At 48.0% G+C, this 19,038-nt stretch overlaps 2 protein-coding genes across 7 annotated transcripts in view; one reads left to right on the top strand and one right to left on the bottom strand.

Moving 5' to 3' along the window:
• ODAD3 (outer dynein arm docking complex subunit 3) overlaps positions 1-15,124 on the bottom strand; it is a 33,744-nt gene extending 18,620 nt beyond the window's left edge. For both annotated transcript variants that reach the window (XM_048491152.1, XM_048491153.1), the window contains exons 1-6: positions 14,702-15,124; positions 12,871-12,992; positions 11,157-11,234; positions 8,622-8,801; positions 4,485-4,586; positions 2,838-2,963 (exon numbers count right to left, since the gene is read on the bottom strand). In XM_048491152.1, the coding sequence (XP_048347109.1) occupies positions 2,838-2,963; positions 4,485-4,586; positions 8,622-8,801; positions 11,157-11,234; positions 12,871-12,992; positions 14,702-14,786 (693 nt within the window). In that variant the 5' untranslated portion in view covers positions 14,787-15,124. The remainder of the gene's footprint in view (positions 1-2,837; positions 2,964-4,484; positions 4,587-8,621; positions 8,802-11,156; positions 11,235-12,870; positions 12,993-14,701) is intronic.
• PRKCSH (protein kinase C substrate 80K-H) overlaps positions 15,108-19,038 on the top strand; it is a 52,382-nt gene continuing 48,451 nt past the window's right edge. The window contains exons 1-3 of one of the 5 annotated variants that reach the window (XM_048491148.1): positions 15,140-15,259; positions 16,171-16,413; positions 18,387-18,572. Coding sequence is in view for 2 of the 5 variants with exons in the window: in XM_048491146.1 (XP_048347103.1) it covers positions 15,204-15,259; positions 18,387-18,572 (242 nt within the window). In the remaining 3 variants the exon portion in view is untranslated. Of the gene's footprint in view, positions 15,260-15,337; positions 15,635-16,170; positions 16,414-18,386; positions 18,573-19,038 lie in introns of those variants that run through there. The other 4 variants (XM_048491149.1, XM_048491146.1, XM_048491147.1 and 1 more) reach the window with 4 other exon arrangements.

The raw sequence follows: 19,038 nt of genomic DNA, 5'->3' as shown, positions 1-19,038 counted from the left end.
ATTTTGGGGGGGGGGGGGGAAGATGACCGGTTGCCCCCTTATGGAAGACCCTTCTGGACAGGCCTCTGGACATCTTTGTGATTGGGCAATCCCCTTTTGCCTCAGTAATAACCCCAGCAACAGCTGGTCCTGTTCTCTGGGGCTCCTTCCTGGCATGCTGCAAACTATGCAAAAATAAGTTATCCTGAAGGGAGTTTCAGAAAGTTGCCATGTTGGTCTGCAGTAGGAAAGCTAGATTTGGCAGCCATGGAAGCCAACGCAATTCTGGGATGCATCAATAAGAGTCTAGCGTCTAGATTGAGGAAAGTAGTCGTACCACTTCATAGTGCATTGGTCAGACCTCACCTAGAGTACTGTGTTCAGTTCTGGTCATGGCAATTCAGGAAGGATATTGCCAAGCTGGAACGTGTCCAGAGGAGGGCAACCAAAATGGTCAAAGATCTGGAATCCATGCCCTATGAAGAGAGACTTAGGGAGCTGGGGATGTTTAGTCTGGAGAAGCGAAGGTTAAGGGTTAGGGACGTGACAGCCATGTTTAAATATTTGAAGGGATGTCATGTCGAAGAGGAGCAAGCTTGTTTTCTGCTGCTCCAGAGACTAGGACCAGGAGTCATGGGTTCAAGGTGCAGGAAAAGAGATTCCACCTAAACATTAGGAAGAACTTTCTGACTCTCAGGGATGTTCGACAGAGGAATGCACGACCTTGGAGTGTGGTGGAGTCTCCTTCTTTGGAGGTTTTTAGACAAGCTGGATGAACACATGTCAGGAGTGCTTTGATTGTGCGTTCCTGAATTGATGGCCCTTGGGGTCTCTTCCAAATCTATGATTCTATGATTTGTGCCCTCAGAGACTAGCATGATTTTCAGGATGTTGATTTTTGAGGGTCAATGCTCCTTTCGGCACATAATGTAGGGAAATTTGACTCTTGAAAGCTCATAGCCCCAAAAACGTGTCGGTCTATAGTGGTGGCAAACCTATGGCACTCCAGATGTTCATGAACTACAATTCCCATCAGCCCCTGCCAGCATAGCCAATTGGTCATGCCGGCAGGGGCTGATGGGAATTGTAGTCCGTTAATATCTGGAGTGCCATAGGTTCTCCAGGTGTTCGACTCACATCCAGTTATTCAGGACAGTATTTTTACACAGATACTGGGGTTTTCTTATAATGAAATGGTTCAGAAAGATGCTTTAATAAAGTGATAGGGGATATAGATAGGAGCTGTAAGAGGGGCTGTTGTGTACTGCACGCACTCTTTGTCGCTGTGCATATGATCTTACTATGAACTTTCTGTGCTGTTTAACATGACACGTTAATACTTGTGCTTTGTTTAAGCTCTCTTCAGATTTCTGCTTGGTAGAAGAGTTTGGATTTATACCTCACCTTCCTCTCCTGTAAAGAGACTCAAGGTGGCTTACAAGCTCCTTTCCCTTCCCCTCCCCACAACAGGCAGCTTGAGAGGTAGGTGGGGCTGAGAGAGTTTTGAAAAACTGTGACTAGCCCAGGGTCACCCAGCAGGAATGTAGGAGCGTAGAAACACATCTGGTTCACCAGATAAGCCTCTGTCACTCAGGTGGAGGAGTGGGGCATCAAACCCGGTTCTCCAGATTAGAATCCACCTGCTCTTAACCACTACACCACGCTGGCTCTGCAATCCTACTGCTATTGCGTTACTTAGTAGATGCCCCATCCTGGTGATTGTGTTGACCTACCCTGAGTAATCCAAATCATCTTGAGTCTCCGTAAAAAAGTGAAGAATAAATAATGTAAATAAGCACATTTTCATACGCAAATTGCTAAACATGATAACGTTCTAAGAGACTGCCCCCGTGAAGATTCCACTATGCCAGTGGTGGCGAACCTTTGGCACTCCAGATGTTATGGACTACAATTCCCATCAGTCCCTGCCAATTGGCCATGCTGGCTGGGGCTGATGGGAAATGTAGTCCATAACATCTGGAGTGCCAAAGGTTTGCCACCATGGCACTATGCCATTTTGAATGCTTCATGTGGCAACTTTTATTTTACTTTTAAAAGTAGATGTCTAGCGAATATGGTTGCCTTAACAAAAACGCTCAAGATGTCCTCAAAATACTTTCCGAGTTTATTTGGACTAGGAAAGTAGAATTAAGAATGTGAAACGAAGCGGTATTTGTGTGCAAACATACTTATTAACTTTTCAAAATCACTAATGCAGAGTTTGCTTTTCCATTTGTGGCATACACCCCCCCATCCCTGCGTGCCCACGGTCCTCTAGTCTTCCTTCTCCATTTTGGCACTCACTCATCCCATACACAGACTGTGACTGTGCAACTCCATAGAATTTAGCGCCCATAAGCAGTGGTGGGATCCAAAAATTTATTAACAGGTTCCCATGGTGGTGGGATTCAAACTGTGGCGTAGCGCCAATGGGGCTGGGCGGGGCACCACGGGGGCATTCTGGGGGTGGGGCATTCCTGGGCGGGGCTGTGGCAAGGACGCAGCCGCTGCGCTGGTCCTTGGGCGGGAAACGAATGTACGCGGGTGCAGGCTGCCACGCACGCTGGTGCGCCTCCTGCTAGACTGCTTCAAGTTCTGCACGCTACTGCTGAGAGGAGGGGCGTAACCAAGGCAAAAATCACGTGGCAAAATCACCAACTAGTAACCCCCTCCCAGCACGCACAAATAATTAGTAACCTACTCTCGGGAACCTGTGAGAACCTGCTGGATCCCACCTCTGCCCATAAGGCACTGGGGCCCTCTTTGGAGCTCCAAGACACTCCCCCACCCCGCCTCATTCACTGCCAAGATGCTCCGCTCCCCACACCGCTTCTTTCCACACAGTGCTGACTTCCTACCCTGGCTGCGTCCCGAGCTTGCAGGGCATCGCTGTTCACGCTCTCCAGGTCTTGGAGTTCATGGCGTAGGCGGGAGATCTCCGCTTCCAGGGTATCAAGTTTGTTCTGGAAATGCAGGCTTTCTTCCTAGAGAAGGGGATAAGGTGAACTGTGGAGCAAGCAGCCTCCATACCCCATCCCCTCCAAGCCAGGCCACTGCAGGGTGCTCAAGAGAAACCTTTCAGCCCCCTGCTCCCCTGTAGGCAAACCAGGGGGGGGCATACATAAAAAATGCTGGGGGGAAGAATTAGGACTAATAAAAGGAAACACTTCTTCACGCAACGTGTGATTGGTGTTTGGAACATGCTGCCGCAGGTGGTGATGGCCACTAACTTCACATACAAGCTACAAGGGTCAGTGCTATCAGTCACAGACCAGGAAAGGGATTTGGGTGTTTTAGTTGATAGTTCCATGGGAATGTCAACTCAATGCATGGCAGCTGTGAAAAAGGCAAACTCTATGCTGGGGATAATTAGGAAAGGAATTGAGAATAAAACTGCAAAGATTGTCATGCCCTTATATAAAGCCATGGTGCGACCGCACTTGGAGTACTGTGTTCAGTTCTGGTCAGCCACATCTCAAAAAAAAGGATATTGGAGGGAGATAGAAAAAGTGCAGAGAAGGGCAACGAGGGATGAGTTGAGGGACTGGAGCACCCCTTCCCTATGAGGAGAGAGGCTGGCAGCCAGCTTTGGGACTCTTTAGTTTGGAGAGGGAGACGGGCTGAGGGGGGATAATGATTGAAGTCTATAAAATTATGCATGGGGTAGAAAATGTTGACAGAGAGAAATTTTTCTCTCTTTCTCACAATACTCAGGAACCAGGGGCATTCACTGCTAGAAAGTGCTGGGGGGGAAGAATTAGGACTAATAAAAGGAAACACTTCTTCACGCAACGTGTGATTGGTGTTTGGAATATGCTGCCACAGGAGGTGGTGATGGCCACTCACCTGGATAGCTTTAAAAGGGGCTTGGACAGATTTATGGAGGAGAAGTCGATTTACGGCTACCAATCTTGATCCTCTTTGATCTGAGATTGCAAATGCCTTTACAGACCAGGTGCTCGGGAGCAGCAGCAGCAGGCGGCCATTGCTTTCACATCCTGCATGTGAGCTCCCAAAGGCATCTGGTGGGCCACTGTGAGTAGCAGAGAGCTGGACTAGATGGACTCTGGTCTGATCCAGCTGGCTTGTTCTTATGTTCTTATTAACCTGGATAGCTTTCAAAGGGGCTTTTACAGATTTATGGAGGAGAAGTCAATATCTGGCTACCAATTTTGATCCTCCTTGATCTGAGATTGCAAATGCCTTAGCAGACCAGGTGCTCAGGAGCAGCAGCAGCAGAAGGCCATTGCTTTCACCTCCTGCACGTGAGCTCCCAAAGGCACCTGGTGGGCCACTGCGAGTAGCAGAGAGCTGGACTAGGTGGACTCTGGTCTGATCCAGCAGGCTCGTTCTTATGTTCTTATGAGGCGCTCAGGACTAATTCCTCTCCGGCAAGAAACCGCCTACCACCTTTCAGTTGTGCTAAAACACCTCTCCACAATACGAGGGAATACCGAGACGGCTGACCACCAGTCCGTAGCCAGTTCCGGGGAGAAAAGGCTCACCTGAATGTGCGTTTTTATTTTCTGGTACATGCCGGTGATGCGTTCTGCTTCCTCTATCTTGAACCGGGCCTTTTCGAGGCGGTTCTCTAGTGTCCGCAGAGTCTGGGTGGGAAGAAGAGACAAAGGCATTTTGCAGAGGCTCGGGATCCCCCTCCCAAAGATTCTCTTCCTTCAATGTAGTGGTTGGCAGCAGGGGTGGGTGGGGATCTCATTTTTCCTTCCTTTTGATTGACCCAAGCCCGGCTGACTACTTGTCAGGGGCTTCCTGCCATTCACTGGAATCTGAATTGTGTTTTACTAATTTGCTCTTCTCTCTTTCATTTTCTCGCTGTCTCCATGCTTGGACTATGTAGCGATTTAGAAAGCGTTCTTACCAGTGCTTCTGGCCTTGAAGTGTGACAGCTAGTGCTTCCCCCCCCCCCTACCCCCCACAGCTCTGCCTGGACATCTGGAACAGAGGAGGGGCAGAGGGGCGAACATATATTGGGGTTATAGCAAGCCAGACCTTTGGTACTGGCTTTCTCTCTACATGGTCAAACTGCGATCTGTCCATAAAAGCTTCAGATTGAAATCGCTGAGTTGGTTATTGGGCTTGACATGACTGTTCAAAGGATTCTTCAGTCCTGCAGGAGCGTCTTCAATGATTTCCTGAACTGTGGGTAAGTTTCAAGGTACAAACAGAGCAGCGGTCTCTGGTGGCCCAGTAAGGGAGATGGGGGTCTGTCATGGGGCCAGCTTGGAAGGGAAGGCAGGAAGGTGCTGGAGGCGATACTGCTTGTGGTGTTCCCCACAAGGCCTGACGTTCTGCCAAGGATCCCTCCCTCCTGCCCTGGGTTTTAATGGAAGCTTTTCTGTGCTTTTTGCAGATGCATTTCAACATTTGGGTTTTAATGTTGTTGTTTTTTAATGCGTTTTTATAATGCTTGTTTTAACTGTTAGCAGCCTTGGTGGTCTTGGCGGGGCAAAAGGGCGGGTGATGCACTTTGTAAATAAACAAATCTTCTAGTGCAATCCTAAGCAGTGTATTGTCGAAGGCTTCCACGGCCGGATTCAACTGGTTGTGGTGGGTTTTCTGGGCTGTGTGGCCGTGGTCTGGTAGATCTTGTTCCTAACGTTCTGCCTGCATCTGTGGCTGGCGATCTTCAGAGGTGTGTCACAGGGCGATGTCTGTTACACACTGTGTCTAGTGAGAAGGGAATGTTTAGTGGGGTATATATTGTCCAAATATATAGCCCACTAATATATACCCCACTAAACAATACACACCCCACTAAACAATATAGTTTATTGAAGATGCCATCATCAATATAGCATCTGAAGATGCCAGCCACAGATGCAAGCGAAATGTTAGGAATAAGATCTACCAGACCACAGCCACACAGCACAGAAAACCCACAACAACCAATCCTAAGCGGCGTAATGAGTGGGAGATTTTGGAAGAGAAAGATTATTTTTGGTAAAGCTATCATTTTGAATAATGAAACTCTTCATACATTGTTAAGTTCATTTTCGTTTATTTATCCATACTTTTTAAAATTTCCTTCCATGTTGCATTATAATTGTTCTTTATGAGTTTATCATTTTTATTTTCAATTTGTATTCCTAAATATTTAATTTTCTTAGTTATCTGAATTGTAGATGTTTTTTCTATAGATTATTTTTCTTGCTTGGATAAATTCATTGTGACCATCTTTGTTTTTTGTGTATTTATTCGGAAGCCTGCAACCTCTCTATATGCTTGTATTATTTCTAGTAATTTTTAAATTGTGTTTATGGGGTCTTTTAAAAAAAAGAACTATGTCATCTGCATATGCTCTAAGTTTATATTCTGTCCTTTTATGTTCTAATCCTTTTATTTCTTTGTTCCTTCTTATTGTGTTTAGTAGAATCTTTAAGGTTGTAATGAATAGTAGTGGCGATAGAGAGCATCCCTGTATTGTAACTCTTTCAATTGGAAACTTTTCCATGTAACACCTTTCTGAGGTGTTAACTTAGGAGGGTGTAAGTCTGCTTAGGACTCCATGGGTAACCAATTAGAATGATGCACCGCAGTCCGTAATGCAGAAAATGTCAGGGTGCTACTGTACGGTTCCCCCATTTGGATTTCGGCAATAAATAAACCATTTAATTTATTACATTCCAAATTCCTTCGGAAACTAATGGGGCTCCCAAGATGTGTGCCTTATGCTGCGTTGTGCATAGAGATGGGCCAAACAACTCTAGAAACCTTGGCATGGATAAGGGCCATAAAATATTGGCTGCATATACATTTTCTAGTGGGATCCAATAGCTATATTCCCTCTCTGTTATCAGATCACTTTATTTCACAATGGTATACTTTGATCTTTAGAAAGGTTGAAGCTATTGGTTTCCCCTTGGAATCACTCCTTATGCTCACAAAGGTGGAAGCCTTCAGACTAGTTAAGAATAGGCTCTTGGATCTTGATTTTCATAATTTGACTCTTGCTGCCAAGACAACCTGTTCTCCGACTACATTATTAATCCCATGCGAGCGTGGAATTATGGCAGCATATCTTTGTCTGCTGATTAATCCCACCCAGAGGAGAGCCTTGGCTACTGCAAGATGTAATGTGCTGCCAACAGCTCTGCTGGAGGGAAGATTTAAGAATATGGAACGTTCTAAAAGAGTTTGTTCATGTGATATGACTACAGTTGAAACACTTGACCATTCTTTGTTTCTATGCCCTAAATACAATAAGATACGCATGAAATACATGAATTCCATTTTCTTGCAATGTTCTCAGTGGCATGAGTGTTATAAGATACCCAGTCTCCTGAACAGCTCTGATGTGCTCTTTTGTGAAACTGTTGCAAATTTTATACTGGAAATTAGTAGTTTTAACTGCATTTCTTAACCTTGTTTTGTTTTAAAATTTTGTCCTGTTTTATATGCCAATAAAGGCTTGTGTTGTGTTGTTAAAAAGAAAATGTCAGGGGCATGACAGGATGGGACCCGGGGAACACAGCAGTAGAGGAGAACATGTCAGCACAGCCCCAGAACTTGGTTCAGCACAGCCTCAACCTTCACAGGAAGCCCAGCTCTTGCCCCACAAAGTTCACCAACTCCTACAAATGTCAGCCCTTCCTCCTAGCCCCCCCCCCCCTTCCCCAGTCCGTGCATTGCTATGGAGCCAGTTGGCGACCATGAAGACCAGGAATGGATGTGTGCAGCCCAAATACTCCCTGGCTGATGCACACCTGAGGAATGCAACAAAGCACTCCCCAAACATCTTGACTTAAAGAAGTCAGGAGTGTGAGAAATACAGCCCGTGAATGTTGGTCCCTCAGGACATCAGATGCGAGACGAAATGTATCTCGAAGGAGAACAGGAGGAGGAGGAGTTTGGATTTATACCTCACTTTTCTCTCCTGCAAGGAGAACCAAGGTGGCTTACCAGCTCCTTTCCCTACCTCTCCCCACAGCAGACACCTTGTGAGGCAGGTGGGGCTGAGAGAGTTCTGAGAGAACTGTGACCAGCCCAAGGTCGCCCAGCAGGAATGTAGGAGTGCGGAAACACATCTGGTTCACCAGATAAGCCTCTGCCATTCAAACACCCTGTGAGGTGGGTGGGGTTGCAAGAGCTCCAAAAAACTGACTGGTCCAAGGTCATCCAGCTGGCACGTGTCGGAGCGCACAAGCTAATCTGGTTCCCCAGATAAGCCTCCACAGCTCAAGTGGCAGAGTGGGGAATCAAACCCAGTTCTCCAGATTACAGTGCACCTGGTCTTAACCACTACACCATGCTGGCAGCGACGGCTGTCCTCACGTTCTACTGGCTTCCCAATCCACCCTTCCTCCTCCTCTCCTCCTCTTTACTTAGCTGTAATCTAAATGTAAAGTGAGATACGAGGGTGTTATTTACTGTTTACTGGCACTTGAAATTATTTAAAGAACTTAACACCATCTGGAATGGGATATAACATTTTAATGTTATTATAAGCTTAAGTTATTGTTGTTGCCCACGATGTCCTTCTATTCCACAGAGAGGAGCCCTGGGAGAAGAACCTCTCCCCACGCAGACACCTCTCACTGCTGCCTCTGTGGTAAGAACTGGTTCTTTAAGAAAGGGGGGGGGGGTTCAGCCCCAGCTCGCCAAGGGCTCCAGCCTCTTCTCACCTTGGATGCCTCAATGTTGCCTTCCTCCAGTTCTTGCAGATCCTGGACCTCCTGTGCTTTGGTGCTGTACTGAAGCTGCAGCTCTTCCAGGCGACGCTTCCTCACCTCCACCTGATGCTTCAGGTTATTTAACTGATTGATCTTCTCACACAGCCGGTGGTTGATGACTTGAATAGCACCCTTTGGAGCAGAGGGAAACAAGACACAGTTGAGAGCGGGCTGGACCGTTCTGCACATTGTCAGCTCGACTTGAAGAAGCCAGCCACGCCTTCCCTTCCCACCGCTTCTGTCCTGCTCCAGTTCCCCATATCGCACCCTGCTCCTGGTCAAACAGACTTCTCATGTATTGTCGAAGGCTTTCATGGCTGGAATCACTAGGATGTTGTGGGTTTTCCAAGTTGTATGGCCATGTTCCAGTAGCATTTTCTCTTGACGTTTTGCCTGCATCTGTGGCTGGCATCTTCAGAGGATCTGATGGTAGTAAAGCAAGTGGAGTATATATGCCTGTGGAATGTCCAGGGTGGGAGAAAGAACCATTTGCATTGGTTAACAAGTGTAAAGGCTGCAATTTCCATTTCACACATGCAAATTACATTTACCAATTGCAGCCTTTACACTTGTTAACCAATGCAAATAGTTCTTTCTCCCACCCTGGACATTCCACAGGCATATATACTCCACTTGCTTTACTACCATCAGATCCTCTGAAGATTCTAGCCACAGATGCAGGCGAAACGTCAGGAGAAAATGCTACTGGAACATGACCATACAGCCTGGAAAACCCACAACACCCTAGCCTCCTGACACTTTTTTACACAATGCAAAAGCCTGCCCAATAAAAAGGCAACGATTCCTCCTTTTGCAATCGTCATCAGCTTGCTGTATAAATTGTTGGGACATTTTTTTTAACAAAACCCACACTTAAATAAATGCAGAACTTGGCAAAAGGGATATTATTCATCTGCACCTGCCAATTAGCCAAAACTTGCAGAGCCCTGAGTTGGTTCAGCCCCAAGAAGAGAACGTGAAGAAAGCCCTTCTCTGGGCTGTGAAAGTGACACCTTTGAAACAGATGAAGAAGACTCTGTTTGTGGCAATGGGGAGGACTGCCACCACACTGCCCTCTGGAGGAAAAGGGGGATACCTCCATCCCTGTGTGCCTAAGAACTGCCCCATGTACCACTCAGAGTGTGACCCTGACCCCCTATTGACCCACCAACAGAGGCGCAGCTACAATGGGGACATCTGGGGACAAATGACCCAGGTGCCCACCATTGGGGGTACAGAAAAATTTGGATTCATTTCTAATTTTTTGGGTATTTTTAGTGTTTTTACTTTGTTGGCCAGCAGGGGGCGCAGTTGTTAGGCTCGCAGCACCAAAATTTTAAGCTATTGTCAGGTGACGCTTCTGATGATACCAGCCACGTTTGGTGAAGTTTGGTCCAAGGGATCCAAAGTTATGGACCTCCAAAGGGGGTGCCCCTATCCTCCATTATTTCCAAATGGGAGCTAATAGTAGATGGGGCTACCCTTTTGAGGGTCCATAACTTTGGACCCCCTGAACCAAACTTCACTAAAGCTGGGTGGTTTCATCAGGAGAGTCTCCTGAAGGTAGCCTAAAAATTTGGCACTGTTAGCTTAAACATTGCTCCCCTGACAGTCACCCTCAAATTTTCCCCAGGTTCTCTCTTTAAATCCACCCACATTGGAGTGGATTTAAAGGAAGAATCTGGGCTCCCTACATTAAAAAAAAAATTGACAATATTGTTGAAGGCTTTCATAACCAGATTGAACTAGCTGTTGTGGGTTTTACAGGCTGTGTGGTCGTGGTCTGGTAGATCTTGTTCCTAATGTTTTGCCTGCATCTGTGGCTGGCATCTTCAGAGGTGTATCACAGAGAGAAGTCTGTTATAAGAGAAGTCTGGACACAGCGCATAACAGACTTCTCTCTGTGATACACCTCTGAAGATACCAGCCACTGTGTGAGATGCAATGCTGGAGTAGATAGACCCCCCTGTGTCTTGTTTCAGCAGGGCTTCTCCGATGTTCTTTTTATGATCCTTGCTCTTAAAGAGCAAAGATAAAAAGTGAAAAGTGAAGTAGAAAAAGAAGAAGAGTTTGGATTTATATCCCCCCTTTCTCTCCTGCAAGGAGACTCAAAGGGGCTTACGATCTCCTTTTCCCCCCACGCTAACAACGAATACCCTGTGAGGTGGGTGGGGCTGAGAGAGCTCCCAAGGTCACCCAGCTGGCATGTGTTGGAGTGCACAGGCTAATCTAGTTCACCAGATAAGCCTCCACAGCTCAAGTGGCAGAGCGAGGAATCAAACCTGGTCCCCCATATTAGAGTGCACCGGCTTTTAACCGCTACTCCAAGCACCTTTTCCCCTGGCAGGGGAAATGGGAGGTCCTCTTGTTACTCTCTCCTCCTTCTTGCTTTATGACTTTTTTATTTGTTTCTGTGTCCCCAACAATCAAACACCCTGTTTCTTTCTATATGATGATATGAAAGGAAGTTCTTGGAGGATCACATACCTCTCCGCTTTTATTCTTCACAGATCCTTGTTCGGATGCATGTTCTTGGAATGCAGCCTTGATGACCTTCTCCTCTCCCTACAAAAATCAGATGCCAACAATCATTTTCTGAAAGCTCCCCCTTTAAACAAGCCACTAACACAGTGAGCACAGAGGGCCTTGAACATCAAGTAAGCCAAACCTCATCCGACCTTCTCCTCTCATTTTGTAATAAACACTGGTGACGTTTTCAGTGCTATGGCTCAACATGTCAAGGAATGGTTTAGCATAGAAGCAAAACAATTTCAGGTAACTGACAACTCTATCATGGACAGGGAACCAGTTATCAGCTGTCTTGGTCAAGGGCAAATCTTGCTGTTTGCCATGTCAAGAAATGGCTTCATCACAACTGTTCAGCATTGGTTTTCAATATATTTAACTGCTGTGGTGCTCCAGATGTTTTGAACGGTTCACTGTCCAACCCATAGCTCCTTGCATCCAGCTCTTTGCATCCGGCTGGCCCAGCCCTGAATTTGGTAAGCAGCCCTGAATTTGGTAAGGAAGGCAGCTGACACTCCAGCAGTGGCGTACCTAGGCAAACTCGCGCCCTGGGCAAAACCTGAGTTTGATGCCCCCCCATGGGCAGAGCAGCCTGGCCACAGCACTCAGCCTTCCTGGATGGCCCCAGCAGCCCAAGTTCACTGGAGGCGGAGAGAAAGAAGAGTTTGGATTTATATCCCCCTTTCTCTCCTGTAAGGAGATGCAAAGGGGCTTACAATCTCCTTTCCCTTCCTCTTCCCACAACAGACACCCTGTGAGGTGGGTGGGGCTGAGAGACCTCCAAAGAACTGTGACTAGCCCAAGGTCACCCAGCGGGCGTGTGTTGGGAATGCACAAGCTCATCTGGTTCCCCAGATAAGCCTCCACCGCTCAAGCGGCAGAACTACTCCTGCCCAGCTACGCCTCTGTTTTCTCCAGACCAGATTGGCCAAATATCCTAAAGTTTTTTCTTGCCTTCCCCTGGGCACAGAGTGGGCATCACTGGGGGATATGATTGTGAAATTCCTGCATTGTGTATGGGGATGGACTAGATTATCTTGGAGGTCCATTTCAATGCTATGTTTCTATGAAGGGGGCCATGGAGCATATTTTGTAGAAGGGACCAGAAAATCTGGAGCTGATCCTGGGGCCACACACAAGAAAGCAAGGAAGTCTGCAAGTGGAGAGAACGAATCAAAGTCCAGAAGAAGCTCTAGCAGTGTGTTTAGCAACTACTAATGAAATAGAGTTGGATTTACAGCCCTCCTTTCTCTCCTGTAAGGAGACTCAAAAGGAGTTTACAATCTCCTTTCCCTTCCCCCTCCCCCCCACCACAACAAACACCTTGTGAGTTGGGTGGGGCTGAGAAAGCTCCGAAGGACTGAAACTTCCCCAAGGTCACCCAGCTGGCATGTGTTGGGAGTGCACAAGCTAATCTGGTCCTCCAGATAAGCCGCCACAGCTGAAGAGGCAGAGCAGGGAATCAAACCCAGTTCTCCAGATTAGAGTGCACCTGCTCTTAACAACTACATCACACTGGTCTGAAGGACTGGCCATGTTTCCATCCCTGCCAAATAAGCTCAGACCTGGATAAGAGCTGCAGCAACACAGATCTGAGACTAAAAGAGCTTGGCACGGAGGGAAACGAGTATCTGTAGGGCCGCCGATGTGAGCGAGCATCATTTTGGGAACTCACCACAAGGAGCTCTGCCAACTTCTGGTGCAGCTTCTTATTCTCCTGCCTCAATTGCAAGATCGACTCCCTGTTCTTCTTGATGTTCCATTGGGAGTTCTCGTGGAAGGCTTTCCGGTCACCTTCTGCAGCGAGCACAAAGGGAAAGGGGCTCTGCTGGCAGGCAACTTACTGCTAATATTAGAAGCTAAGTGAGACAGGCTGAGTCAGAAACGTAAACATTAGGACACTGTACTTCAAATCTTCCCTTTGATCTATGCTTTTAATCTCTCTCTCTCTCTCTCTCTCTCACACACACACACACACACACCCTGCTCAGTTTTCCTGTACAAGGAAACCATAGGTCAATCATACAACAATAAGTTTCAGAGGGCAGCCATGCTGGACTGCAGGAGGAGCCAGACCCGCAACCAGTAAAACCCCAGAGACCAGCCAGTTTTTTAGGGTGTGAGCTATTGAGAGTCAAAACTGTGTGGAAGGGAGCTTTGACTCATGAAAGCTCGTACACCTTAAGTATTGCTTGTCTCCAAGGTGATACTGAATTCAGATCTAGCTCTTTGATTGTTGTGTTGCTACCTTGGTCTGAAAGTTTGTAGCATGGTGTATATGACACGATCCTAACTATTGATGTTATTTATAGTCTACTTTTCTCACTGGAACTCAAGGAAATGGCACAGAGAGTGACAATAGAATCATAGAGTTGGAAGAGACCACAAGGGCCATCAAGTCCAATCCCCTGCCATGCAGGAACACACAATCAAAGCACTCTTGATATATGATCATCCAGTCTCTGTTTAAAAACCTTCAAAGAAGGAAGAGACTCCACCACGCTCCGAGGCAGTGAATTCTCCAGTCGTATAGCCCTGACGGTCAGGAAGTTCTTCCTAATGTTTGGGTGGGAACTCTTTTCCTGCACCTTGAATCCATTGCTCCTGGTCCTAGTCTCTGGGGCAGCAGAAAACAAGCTCGCTCGCTCTTTGACATGGCAACCCTTCAAATATTTAAACATAGCTATCACATCCCCCCTTAACCTTCACTTTTCCAGACAAAACATCTTCAGCTCCCTAAATCTCTCCTTGTAGGGCATGGATTCCAGACCTTTGGCTTTTACCATTTTGGTTGCCATCCTCCGGGCCCATTCCAGCTTGTCAATATCCTTCCTGAATTGCGGTGCCCAGAAATGAACACAGTGAGGAGGTCTAACCAATCCAGGGTAGAGTGGTACAATTACTTCCCTTGATCTAGACACTAGATTCTTATTGATGCATCCCAGAATTGTGTTGGCTTTCTTGGCTGCCATATCACACTGCTGACTCATGTTCAGTTTGTGGTCTACTAGAAGCAACAGGAGGGAATGTTCAAAAAGCAAGGAAATAGGATTTGGGTTGTTGATTCAACCAGAAATTTAAAAACAGAAATAAACCAAAGTATTACTGTGATACAATAAACAATTCAAAAATTGTCGAAGGTTTTCACGGCCAAAATCACTAGGGTGTTGTGGGTTTTCCGAGTTGTATGGCCATGTTCCAGTAGCATTTTCTCCTGACATTTCGCCTGCATCTGTGGCTGGCATCTTCAGAAGATCTGAAGATAAAACCCGGAAAACCCACAACACCCTAATTCAAAAATTACATAGCAGAATCCGAGTTTCAGCAAGCTCTACACAATAGTATGGACCACAGTGCATACATGGAGCGGGGTAACTCTAGCTTGAAACACTCCTGGAGATTTGGGGGGCATTGCGTGGAGTCGCGCGGCCGCAGAGTACAACCTCTCCCCCCACCCCAAGCCGTCTTTTCCCGGGGTCGCGATCTCCGCGGCCGGGCGACCCCACCTAGCAGCTGGATCTTGTTCTGCAGCTCCGCGATCTGCTCGTGCATGAGAGGCGCGATGCCGCCCCGGGTCTGCGTCGCGGGCATGGCGGGCGGCGGGGCCAGGACTTGCGGAACTCCCCGCACCGACGGAGACTCCCTCCGTGGCTCGCACGCCTCCCTCCACCGGACGCCGTCTCTATGGCGACCGGCTCCGATGCGGAGTCTATTGGCTGCTAACGCGGCCCCCGCGGGGCGCCATGGGAGGAAGGGCACCCGTGTTGGGGGTGGACTTTGGGGCCTGGAGAGAATCCGGGAGGCGGCCCAGGGTGTGGCGGGCGGGAGGTGAGGCCGGGTACTTGGGGGAGGGCGAGGGAGAAGCGCCGCCTCGCCTTCGCCTCCCCGACGGCGGGCGGTGAGGGGATGGACGGTACTTCCGCCACTTTCATGGCGCCGGTCGCTGAGTGTGCGCTTTGCGGTGCAATGCCGGCGGGTGCGTGACGTCACCCCTCTCATTGGGCGCGGATGTGTCGTCACCACTTCCGGGTTTGGGGAGCTGCGTCCACGCGGACTTTGCCTCGGTGAGTGGGGGGCGCTAACCGGCACGGGCGGGCTCCTCCTCCCCCCCTTTTGTCCTTGGCTGAGCATCTTGGCCTCGGCTGCTCCGCTGGGCAGCGGTGGTCGCCAAGCGGGGGGTACTCCGTTGCCGACCTCTCGGAGGGGGGATCTGGTCCCTCTCTCGGAATTCCCATTGAACTGCAGGCGATGGAAACCCGCTTCTCTGGGAGAAACGGCAGCGCCGACGAGGGTGTGCGCGCGTGCGTACATGGACCCAGCTGAGCCCCCTCCCCGGGTCCTGCCCCAGGGACCTCCCAATCTGGTCACTCATCGCTTGCCAACCTCCAGTTGGTGACTGGAGTTCTCCTGCGGTTACAGCTGATCTCCAGTCGCCGGAGGTCAGTTCCCCTGGAGAAAATGGCTGCTTTGGAGGGTGGATTCACTGGCATTACTATACCCCATTTAAGCCCCCCTCCCCAAACCCTGCCCGCCTCAGGTTTCCCCCTTCCCTCCAGGTATTGCTCAACTCAAAACAGGTAACCGGAAACCCCGGGTTGGGACTCCACGCCTTGCCTTGAACCCTGAAGCTCTCCTTTGCTTGCCGTGGGGGAGGGGGTGCCTGGGAGCTCTGGGTGCCTGGGAGCTCTCACCAAGCCAGAGGCAGGATCCAGCCATGAATTTGCTCCTCCATATCCTCAAGCTACCTTCTTACTCATTAGTAGCACCTTTCAGTCTTATCTAGGGCCCCTTCCGCACATGCAAAATAATGCATTTTCAAACCACTTTCACAACTGTTTGCAAGTGGATTTTGCTATTCCGCACAGCTTCAAAGAGCACTGAAAGCAGTTTGAAAGTGCATTATTTTGCATGTGCTGAATGAGCCTCCGTTTAGCTTCAGTTTATTGACGTTTATCCATCTGATTCGCTTCCCCAGGCACCCTTGCAGCATTTCGGGAGGCCCGCCTGGCTCAGCTGTTGCAAAGAAACAGAGCTGGGTGTCATCTGCCTGTTGATATTCATTCCAGATCCTCTGATGATCCCTCCTGGCATTTTCATGAAAACATTAAACATTATGTTATGAGGACTGCCCCCAATTCTCCCACATCTCATCTGACAGCCCTGTGGTGAATGGAGAGTTGTTGGTCTCTCACTTTGTGAAGAGACTTTCAGGAAACAGGTGTGTTTACCCACCTAACCTTGCAGCTTTCGTTTTGACATTAATTTAAAAATCCCCCCCCCCCCCCCCCCCCAAGGCTTCAAGTACTTGTCTTATTCAGCAGTTAGTAGTGCCTTTTAGGTGTTTATAGATACATTTGTCTCTGTGAGTGCGTACAAGTTTGTCGAAAAGTTCTTCTGATTCTGGACACAGTGTGTAACAGACTTCTCTGAAGATGCCAGCCACAGGTGCAGGCGAAACGTTAGGCACAAGATCTACCAGACCACGGCAACACAGCCCAGAAAACCCACCACAACCAATTCCTCTGTTACATTGACTTTCATATCTGCAGATGGAGCCTTGCTAACTATTAGAGATACTGCTGTCTCTCCCCCAGGGATTCTGTAGTTTGTAGAGAGCACAAGAGGACGAGAGAAAATTTTGTATGTTGTTGGCTTGGAAAAGGAAAGGGCAGTCTCAGAGTGTTCATCTATGGTCTAAAACGATTAACTTAATTTGGTTAGCAGGATGATTGGGGAAGATTTGAAATGAACAACCAGAGCCTTTTGAACTTAGTCTTGCAAAACATTTACGCCTACTCTCTTTTGGGGGGGATTTTAAATGCAGAAATTGATGCCTTGCTGTTTTTTTTTAATCAAACATTTAAAAGTACTGTATGTGTGTGAAGCTAAAAAGATGAATTTCTGTTGCTGGCCTGGCTTGGAAATGTTCTTTCCCCAATCCTAGATACGACAGCTGGTTGGATATCAACGTGAAACAAAACTCAGCCCCTAAGGACCGCAGTTCATAGTTACCTTGGAGATGTTCCCAGGAGCTTTCTGTTAGGTCCTACAACGTTCAATAAATTGAACTCTGGATATAAAATCAGTAAGAACGTAAGAACAAGCCAGCTGGATCAGACCAGAGTCCATCTAGTCCAGCTCTCTGCTACTCGCAGTGGCCCACCAGGTGCCTTGGGGAGCTCACCTGCAGGATGTGAGAGCAATGGCCTTCTGCGGCTGTTGCTCCCGAGCACCTGGTCTGTTAAGGCATTTGCAATCTCAGATCAAAGGGGATCAAGATTGGTAGCCATAAATCGACTTCTCCTCCATAAATCTGTTCAAGCCCCTTTTAAAGCTATCCAGGTTAGTAGCCATCACCACCTCCTGTGGCAGCATATTCCAAACACCAATCACATGTTGCGTGAAGAAGTGTTTCCTTTTATTAGTCCTAAGTCTTCCCCCCAGCAGTAGCCTTTATTGGGTTGTCAGCAAAGACTCTCAACGTCAAGAAGCTAGAACTAAGGCCCCGGTTTCTTGCACACACATTTATTCCTTTCATTTTTCCCACTTGAACCCCCCTCCCATCTTCCCGCAGATTAATGGAACAAGGTGTGGAAAGCTTTGATATGGAGTTCAGAATGTTTCAAGAACACCAATAGTCTTCAGCTGGGAATCTCCATCCCCCCCCCCCCCCAGCGAGATTGCCTGCTTACTATGTTTCCAAGCACAGTGAACAACAGGTCCATTAACATAAGACAGTTAAGAAGAGAAGAAGAAGAAGAGTTTGGATTTATACCCCCCCTTTCTCTCCTGTAGGAGACTCAAAGGGGCTTACAATCTCCTTGCCCTTCCCCCCTCACAACAAACACTCTGTGGGGTGGGTGGGGCTGAGAGAGCTCCGAGAAGCTGTGACTAGCCCAAGGTCACCCAGCTGGCGTGTGTGGGAGTGCCCAGGCTAATCCTAATTCCCCAGATAAGCCTCCACAACTCAAGCGGCAGAGCTGGGAATCAAACCCGGTTCCTCCAGATCAGAGTGCACCTGCTCTTAGCCACTGTTCTTAGCCACTACGCCACATATGAATGTGGCCTTGGACGTTGACTAGTGTGGTGGCAGGGGTGGTGGGAACAGAATAATGCGATTCCTTTTGATAATTTGTAGAACTAAATGTCCTGGTCTTGTGGGGGACTGAGAGAAATATTTCATATTCCCAGTTCCAGATCTTATGAAGCATTCAAGTCTGAGCACGGACAAAGCATACAGCTCTCTGAAGGAAGGAGGAGGGATGTCACCCCTTCCCTTCTCTTGCTGGAAGTCGTCCCCCCACTGCCCCTAGGGGGGGTCAGCGTATGCAGTGGTTTGTCCTCAAGGATCCCGAAACTCCAGGAACTGTCATTCAGGTGACTGTGAGGTCCTGAGGGGGTGGAGGGATGTCCCATGGCACATCCCCACTGTCCAGTTGAAGCTAAGTCACTGGATCCAAAACATAGTGTGATGTTTCCTTTTGGAAACGTACGATTTGGGGTTTTTTTCCCATTTAGAGTTGACAGCATTTCTTTAATTCATGTTAGCTTGTTGGTTTGAAAAGAATACAGCTTTTGAGAGGAAGGGAAGAAATCTGCAACGTTCTTCCCCTTCCTTCCTGTAGCGTGGAAAGTATCTTTGTGCGCACGGGACGGTGCAAGGTGTGTTTGCAGTGGGCATTCCCCCTTCTGTGACTCCTCCCTCTATATCAGTGATGGCGAACCTTTTCGAGACCGAGTGCCCAAATTGCAACCCAAAACCCACTTATTTATCGCAAAGTGCCGACACGGCAAATTTAACCTGAATACTGAGGTTTTAGTTTAGAAAAAAACGGTTGGCTCC

This window comes from Sphaerodactylus townsendi, linkage group LG03 (genome assembly GCF_021028975.2).
Source record: "Sphaerodactylus townsendi isolate TG3544 linkage group LG03, MPM_Stown_v2.3, whole genome shotgun sequence".
Taxonomy (NCBI): Eukaryota; Metazoa; Chordata; class Lepidosauria; order Squamata; family Sphaerodactylidae; genus Sphaerodactylus; species Sphaerodactylus townsendi.
Note: the sequence above shows the minus strand (reverse complement) of the source record. Positions and strands in the feature narration are given on the sequence as shown.